The following is an 8341-nucleotide window of genomic DNA, read 5'->3' as shown; positions in this document are numbered from 1 at the left end:
TCAGGATAGTAGTTCCAACAAATTCAAGCTTCAAGTTCCAATCTCCATTTACATTTTAAACTAATAGCCACAGGAAAAGCAAAAGAGATGAAAAGAAATGAGCACAAACAATTAAACAATCCAGGAATAATTAACAGAATATGGTTGCCAAGTGCAATATTTGACTCAATAAGTCACTTTGCTTATGGTGTAAAATCGATATGCAACTAGACTGTAAGGTAGGATTTCCAATGTCATTAGGATGCTCCAATTTTTCAAGTGCAGGACAGATTATACAGTGGACCAGACAAATTCTATAGCATGTTCAAACTTCACAATGATGAGGTAACAGGTTCACTGGCTCCATTGAATCAAGTCAATTATTTGCAACATTAAGAATGCTCACTTTATCAATCGTGGCATAGACTATGCCGTGGACTAGACAATTTTCTATAACAAGCCCATTGAATTCAAGGTGTAACTCTGGGTTGAACTTGTTCCAACAATATAGCCATTCTGTCACACTTCTTTATAGACATTAGCCTCTTCATCATTTGGAACATCTGAGTCTTCACTTGAGAAGTACCCAACTCTATAACAAGCCAACTCAGGTGGCGGTGACAAAGGGTCCTCACCGCGAGCAATGCTACGCCAGTCCCACACAAATCGCCCAGCATTGTAAAGTGCCATAGAGACTCTCACTCCAGGTGGAATAGCAAGCACAACTGTGTAACCACGTTGCCCCAATTTGTGCAAAGCACGAGCAAAATCAACATCACCAGAAATTAAAAAGATAGTAGAAGGAGGGAGATTATCAAGAGCAAACAAGACCATGTCAACTAAAATAGCTTTCTCTGCTGCATCCTTTTTGCTTGTGGGAACATAGATAAATTCTACCCCTGTCTTCAAACAGCCCTCTCTGACTCCTGGAGGGATATTATTAAAATCTCCATATGCTTTAAAGGTGGTCACTGCTCCATTTATTTCAGGACGCTGCTGTAGAGCCAATAGTATGTTGTTTGCCACATCCTCTGCAACTACTTGAGCAGGAACATGACAATTCTCAATATCCCAAAATATGGCCACAGGCCATTGGTTTCTAACTTGTGTTGATACTTGATCCGCTGCGTCTACAGTTCGATTTCCGATTGTTAATCCTGATAACCAATTTGCAGCCATACCAATCCTGCAGATCAAAATTAACAGTAATTCAGGATAGTAGTTCCAACAAATTCAAGCTTCAAGTTCCAATCTCCATTTACATTTTAAACTAATGGCCACAGGAAAAGCAAAAGAGATGAAAAGAAATGAGCACAAACAATTAAACAATCCAGGAATAATTAACAGAATATGGTTGCCAAGTGCAATATTTGACTCAATAAGTCACTTTGCTTATGGTGTAAAATCGATATGCAACTAGACTGTAAGGTAGGATTTCCAATGTCATTAGGATGCTCCAATTTTTCAAGTGCAGGACAGATTATACAGTGGACCAGACAAATTCTATAGCATGTTCAAACTTCACAATGATGAGGTAACAGGTTCACTGGCTCCATTGAATCAAGTTAATTATTTGCAACATTAAGAATGCTCACTTTATCAATCGTGGCATAGACTATGCCGTGGACTAGACAATTTTCTATAACAAGCCCATTCCTTATAACGTCGAGCTAACAGGTTCAGTGGCTCCATGGAATCAAGCTGATTATTTTAAAGATTACAAGTGTTCAGTTTTTCAGTTGTGGCATACTTTACACAGTGGGCTAGGCAATTTTCATATCATGTCCATATCCTCATAATGTTGAAATAAGCCTTAAAGAGGTTCAGTGGCTCCATTGCATCAAAGTGTTTATTAAATAGTTACAAGATCAAGATTGTGCAATTGTGGCACAAGATTATATAGCGAACTAGAATAATCCTGTATCAAATTCAATCCTGATATTGATAAGGTCACCGGTTTGCTAGCTCTATGAAAAGCCCCTCACTGGCAAGGGACTAAGAGTGAACTTGCTGAATCAGAGAGGTGAACAAGAGCATGGATGCCATTGATAGAGTTTGCCTACCCACATCCTTGAGAATGTTGTTTTTGTGCTGTGCATATATCAACTGAGAAATACCCAAGTTTTTGAAGGTGATCTGAAAGGGGTTGAAGTTGTGGGTTATTGAATCGGGTGTACATTGACTGACAGAGTATGAGTGTTTTATGCGATTGAAGGTGGGCTTGTAATTGAAAATGAAGAGGAAAGAGAATGACTTAAAAGAGCTAACGCAGCAGGAACTGAGTGGCATTTTAACGGGGGGTGGAGAAAGACACAGAATGCTCTTGATGGTTGCTTGCTGAGGCTTGAGCTTGAGTTGCCATGAGACACTGGAGATGGGTCTAACCACAAAACCACTTAAATAGCCTAAAATTCCAATCTTTGCACATTTAAACCTACTCAACCATCAAAAAACCACTAATCTAGCCTAAATTACAACAAAAAACAGCACCAACCTATCTACCGTTAGGCAACTCATTGGCCAATTGCGTGTACGAGAGCATTGACATGCTTTGACATGTGCCTTATGTGAACGCATGTTCACATTTAGTGCTCAAACAGAAGAACCAGCCATTACAGAAGTATCGATTCAAAACAGAACATGCAGAAACCCATTACACAACATTAATGACAAGTATGGCAGTCACAGAACAAACCCTATGATACAGAGACCTGACATAAAAACCCAACCCCCTTATGCAGGGGACCATTACAGAATAGGTGAACCAAAAAAAGGTGTCTATGTGACATCAGAAACCAAAACTATTTCATGAAACGTGTCATTTTTAAAAACACTTACGGAAGAAACCGTAACGATAAGATTATAAAACCGTATAGTGCATATTCAGATTGCAATTAAAGAGATCAACAAAGAGCTCATCGAGAGCAACAGAGATCCAAATAAAAAAGCAGACAAGTTTACAGAACATCAAATACCAAGCCCAGGGACAGTTACCAGCATATAGCTCTACCATCAACAGGATTATTACATGGTCTTTGAAATAATCCAAAGAAGCAAATAACAAAAATAAAATCCACTGAAACCCCTCAAAAACCCTAACAAAACCACTGATATAGCCTAAAATCCCGAACTTTGTACATTATGGGAATGGCCCAGACCTTGTAAGGATTCTCATTTTCCACTCTGACTTGTCTTCCAAAGCCTGCAACTCTTGTGAAATCTTCACTGCTTGGGCTAACTTGTGCACCGCTACAGCCATGGATAGCACATTCAGAAAATTGAAAATGATGCCAATTGGCTCTTGCCGTGAATTTGAACGACATAATCAGAATTTATAATTCTTCTTTTAAATTCTTTTGCTATTTATTAAACATAATTCATCCTCTCTTTCGATTCTGAAAATTAAAAGAAAGTGAGTAAAAAATAGTAGTAAAACTGTATAGTGTATATTGAAAACTTTAACATGAGGATGTCTTTTCAATTCATTTGCAGAGATCTGAATGTTCACTCCTCTTTTGCCCATCATCCGATATCCTATTTCTGGTGTGCGAATCGAAGCTTAGTTTTGCACAGCAATAGGTAGGTGCCACTGCCAATTTTACAGCACTCGAGAAAGAAATATGCCGTCTACAATGGAAGATGTCCTGACCTAGGATGTGAATGCTGTCGAAAAGCTGCTGTCCAATGGAATAAATCATCTTCAAGTTCAAGATAAATATATCCTGCCTCCCAGTGAACGCCCCCACCTGTCTGAGGTGTCTTACTCTGAGAGCATTCCAGTGGTGGATCTCCAGGACCTGGATGGCCCTAACAGAACAAGGGTAGTTGAAGAAATCCGCCATACGTGCGAGGAAGATGGCTTTTTCCAGGTACATCATACTTTGATCCCCCTTCTCTTGCCAGTGCTTTTCTTTTAATATCTCTGGATTATCCTCCACGCACACCAAAAAGGCCCTATGTTACAAATTAAGCTTGCCATGGATATTCTAGCATATTTCTTATCAGTTTTCTATTCCTGAAGTTTTTGAGGGTATTACTTTCAGAGTTGGAGGATTATTTAACCTATATTTTTAATGTCAGTCTGATGTGTTAATAAGATCTAATGACTGGTTCAAGTTTCATATCTGAGGGTATGTACTATTGGCCACATATCTTCTGGTTGATCTAAGTGAGTGCAGATAGTGAACCATGGCGTGCCAGAAGGAACCATGAAAAGCAGGATGGAAATTGCCAAAGAATTCTTCGAAATGCCCATGGAAGACCGAGCATGCCAGATTCAATAGAGGGTAAATAAAAGAAGTCCAAACTCTGGAGGAACGATATTGCAACAACAACAAGTACTTATCTTGCATATGCTTTTACACAAAGAGATCACAGGCAATTACACTATGAAGGTGAGAGCTCTGATTTTAAGGCTGCTGGCTGCCGTTTCTGAAGCTCTAGGGCTCGATTCCAGTCACTTGGACAGAATCTTCGGAAAACACACCCAACTCATGGATATAATGTACTATCCTCCATGCCCGAAACCGGATATTACTCTTGACACACCACGCCATTCAGATGCGCGTGGCATCACTGTTTTAATGCAAGGCGAGGTCAGTGGTCTGCAAGACTGCAAGTACTCAGAATTGGAAAGTGGGTTGCTGTAGAACCCATACCCAACGCTTTCGTTGTTAATATGGGAGATCAACTGCAGGTATTTAACAAGAGCAAGAGCAGATCCAATACTTTATTTGCTCCTGAAAATTTGACAATGTTATTGTTAACGCTAATGCTAATGCTAATAATTTATCAGGTTGTGAACAATGGGAATTTGACAATGTTATTATTAATGCTAATAATTTGTCAGGTTGTGAGCAATGGTAGATTCAGAAGTGTGGAACATCGAGCAGTAAGGAATGCATCTGCTGCACGTATATCAATTCTTACATTTTATGGCCCCTAGGAGGATGCCTTCATTGCCCCTGCAGCGTCCTTGGTTGATGAACAGCATCCATCTCGGTACAAACTTCAAAGGATATAATTTTGGAGAATTCATGAGAATTTTCTGGAGCCAGGAATTAAAGAATAAGACAGTGTTGGACCATTTCAAAATCGAATATGCAGAGAACAACGGTGAATGAAATTTGTTGTTGAATTTGATTTAAGGGAGCCATTATCAACATTATCACTATCACTGGACCATCCAATAACCCCGTTGCCCTCTGGATGAATAAAGGATGATTACATAGTTTTAACTATTGAACATAATTTTATTTTCAATTCCAATCTTTGCACATTTAAACCTACTCTCAACCATTAAAAAACCACTGGTCTAGCAAACCCATCAAAAACCCTAACAAAACCACTTATATAGCCTAAAATTCCGAATTTTGTACATTTAAACCTACTCAACCATCACAAAACCACTGATCTAGCCTAAAATTCCAACACAAAATAGAACCCATCTATATATTCTTATAAATTCTTCTGTAAGAATTTATAACAGTTAACCAAGGTCCAAGCATACCTGAACCTCCTCTTCAAAAAACAGTGGAAACCTCGAAGAAATTAAAAAGCACCTTTAGTTGAAGAAACAGTAGAAACCTCGAAGAAATTAAAAAGCCAGAGGAGCTGGTTGCTAGCACGGCTGAATCGCCTGTTGAAGTCTGTGGTGATCTAACGAAGGCGCTGGTTTGGTTGAATTTATTGTTGAAGAAAAAGAACCCAGACGGTTGAAGAAGAAGTTGAAAAGCAAAGGAATACCGAGTCGGTTTACGATTAAGTAGGAGGAGTCGGTGGTGATCTAACGCCCATTATTGTTTTAATTGTTTAACATCTCATCAAACGTTGCAAAACATGCAGAAAGCCATTACACAACATTAATGAAAAGTATGGCAGTCGCAGAACAAACCCTATGATACACAGCCGTGAATAAAAATCCAACCCCCTTATGCAGCGGACCATTACAGAAAATAAAATCGACAGAAACCCCTCAAAAACCCTAACAAAACCACTTATATAGCCTAAAATTCCAAAATTTGTACATTTAAACCTACTCAACCATCACAAAACCACTGATCTAGCCTAAAATTCCAACACAAAATAGAACCCATCTATCTATTCTTATAAATTCTTCTGTAAAAATTTATAACAGTATGGCAGTAGCAGAACAAACCCTATGATACACAGCCGTGAATAAAAACCCAACCCCCTTATGCAGCGGACCATTCAGAAAATAAAATCGACAGAAACCCCTCAAAAACCCTAACAAAACCTACTTATATAGCCTAAAATTCCGAACTGTGTACATTTAAACCTACTCAACCATCACAAAACCACTGATCTAGCCTAAAATTCCAACACAAAATAGAACCCATCTATCTATTCTTATAAATTCTTCTGTAAAAATTTATAACAGTATGGCAGTCGCAGAACAAGCCCTATGATACACAGACCTAATAAAAACCCAACCCCTTATGCAGCGGACCATTACAGAAAATAAAATCGACAGAAACCCCTCAAAAAACCTAACAAAACCACTTATATAGCCTAAAATTCCAATCTCTGTACATTTAAACCTACTCAGCCATCACAAAACCACTGAAACCACTGATCTATCCTAAAATTCCAACACAAAATAGAACCCATCTATCTATTCTTATAAATTCTTCTGTAAAAATTTATAACAGTTAACCAAGGTCCAAGCATACTACCTTAACCTCCTCTTCAAAAAACAGTGGAAACCTCGAAGAAATTAAAAAGCACCTTCAGTTGAACAAACAGTAGAAACCTCGAAGAGATTAAAAAGCCAGAAACCGTAGAAACCTCGAAGAAATTAAAAAGCCAGAGGAGCTGGTTGCTAGCACGGCTGAATCGCCGGTTGAAGTCCGTGGTGATCTAACGAAGGCGCTGGTTTGGTGGTTGCTAGCACGGCTGCTGAATCGCCGGCTGAATGGTTGAAGGAGAAGTTGAAGTTCAGTTCATCTCACAACTTTACACGGTGCACAACTTTACGCGGTCCACTTAGTTCACTTAGGTCAGTTCATTCACTTAGGTCACTTAGGTCAGTTCATTTCAAAGAGTGAGTTCATTTCAAAGAGAAATGCCTCACTGCTTATATTAAAGTTTGGACCAGTTATGGCGATATTATATTTTTATTTTGAAAATAATTTTTTATTAATATTTTAGGACCAGTTATGGCGATATTATATTTTTATTTTGAAAATAATTTTTTATTAATATTTTAGTATTAAATTCAAGATTTTTGTGATTTATATTACGTATATAGGTTGGCAATTAGCTTTTGGAATAATTTATTTAGCGAGAGGTTTGTCGAGATGTTAGGAGCATTTACTTTGAAGCCTCGTAGGAAAATGTCTGAATACATCAAGCAAATGAAGAAGCAATCTGTCCCATAGGTTACTTTTAACCTCGTGGACATTAAAATAATTTTTTCTTTCTTTCACATTATGGATTTGGTCGATGTTTTGAACCAACTAATTAAGTTTGAGAGTATGCCCTAAAACTACTTCTATTTGGCTAAGAGTTAAGAGGCATCTCGCTGGAGTGAAAACCTGCCCCATTATGGACCATTAGCAGGTTATTCCAAGTAGCGTGGTTTTCCTTAAATAAAAGTAATGAGTCACCACACTGATTTTCCTTGAATAAAAATAATGAGTCGGCGATGCCACATTGACTATCCTCAATGCTTGTTTGACCACTAATAGGTTTTCCCACCTTGAGAAAAAAAGTTTGAAAAGAATATCACAATAACTATATATAATGGAGATTAAGATATGACTATTTTCAAAATATTAAGATTCAATTATTTTGATTTTATAAAAAGGTTTTAAAATTATTTTTTAATTAGTTACAAGTATTTTGAAAGATGTATGGAAATATATTCACATCCTAAAGAGTTGTGAAAGTCTGTAATTAAGTTTGAGGTGGATATCAAATGGACTATGTCATGTGAAAGAGGTTAGGATATTGACTATCTTCAAAATGTTATAAGAGTCCATTATTTTGATTCTATAAGAAAGTTTAAAATTGTTTGCGATTAGTTTTGAGTTTTTTCTTAATATGCATGAAAATAAATTCACATTGGAAAGTGTTATAAAAGTTTGTAATTAAGTTTAAGGTGGGTATCATATGAATTATGTTGTATGATGGAGGTTAAGATATTTATTATTTTAAAATATTATTTTGATTTTATAAAAAGGTTTAAAATTATTTTTGGTTACTTTTGAGTGTTTTTTAAGTTATATGAAAATAGATTTACAATCTAAGTTGTTAATAAGTGTGAAAATTTGTTTTCTTATTTATCATTAACATATTAACATATTATTTCAAATAGTATAGTTTTCCTTAAATAAAAAAA

General features: G+C 37.0%; 1 protein-coding gene across 5 annotated transcripts; it reads right to left on the bottom strand.

Annotated features, from left to right (window-relative positions):
* Window positions 1-487: 487 nt before the first annotated feature.
* LOC149266354 (uncharacterized) lies at window positions 488-6924 on the bottom strand. 5 transcript variants are annotated; one of them, XM_089430394.1, is made up of 3 exons: window positions 6787-6924; window positions 3138-3228; window positions 488-1165 (listed from the first exon to the last, which is right to left on the bottom strand). In XM_089430394.1, the coding sequence occupies exons 2-3, from the start codon at window positions 3152-3154 to the stop codon at window positions 499-501; spliced, it is 684 nt and encodes a 227-aa protein (XP_089286520.1). In that variant the 5' UTR covers window positions 3155-3228; window positions 6787-6924; the 3' UTR covers window positions 488-498. The 5 variants fall into 5 exon arrangements, with proteins under 5 accessions (XP_089286520.1, XP_089286513.1, XP_089286510.1 ...); XM_089430387.1 differs by having other exon boundaries at window positions 6752-6888; XM_089430384.1 differs by having other exon boundaries at window positions 6675-6820.
* Window positions 6925-8341: the final 1417 nt, after the last annotated feature.

Source organism: Pinus tabuliformis, chromosome 6, assembly GCF_031772625.1.
Source record: "Pinus tabuliformis cultivar Carrire ecotype Pingquan chromosome 6, CPIR1, whole genome shotgun sequence".
Classification (NCBI taxonomy): domain Eukaryota; kingdom Viridiplantae; phylum Streptophyta; class Pinopsida; order Pinales; family Pinaceae; genus Pinus; species Pinus tabuliformis.
Note: the sequence above shows the minus strand (reverse complement) of the source record. Positions and strands in the feature narration are given on the sequence as shown.

Excerpts from the sequence above, each read along its gene's own strand:
- LOC149266354 (XM_089430379.1), bottom strand. The coding sequence starts at position 5,017 with ATGAATTCTCCAAAATTATATCCTTTGAAGTTTGTACCGAGATGGATG. Across the intron at positions 3,229-4,908 it reads CCTCCTAGGGGCCATAAAAT|CGGTGCACAAGTTAGCCCAA; the intron begins GTAAGAATTGAT and ends CCATGGCTGTAG. Across the intron at positions 1,166-3,137 it reads AAAATGAGAATCCTTACAAG|GATTGGTATGGCTGCAAATT; the intron begins GTCTGGGCCATT and ends TTTGATCTGCAG.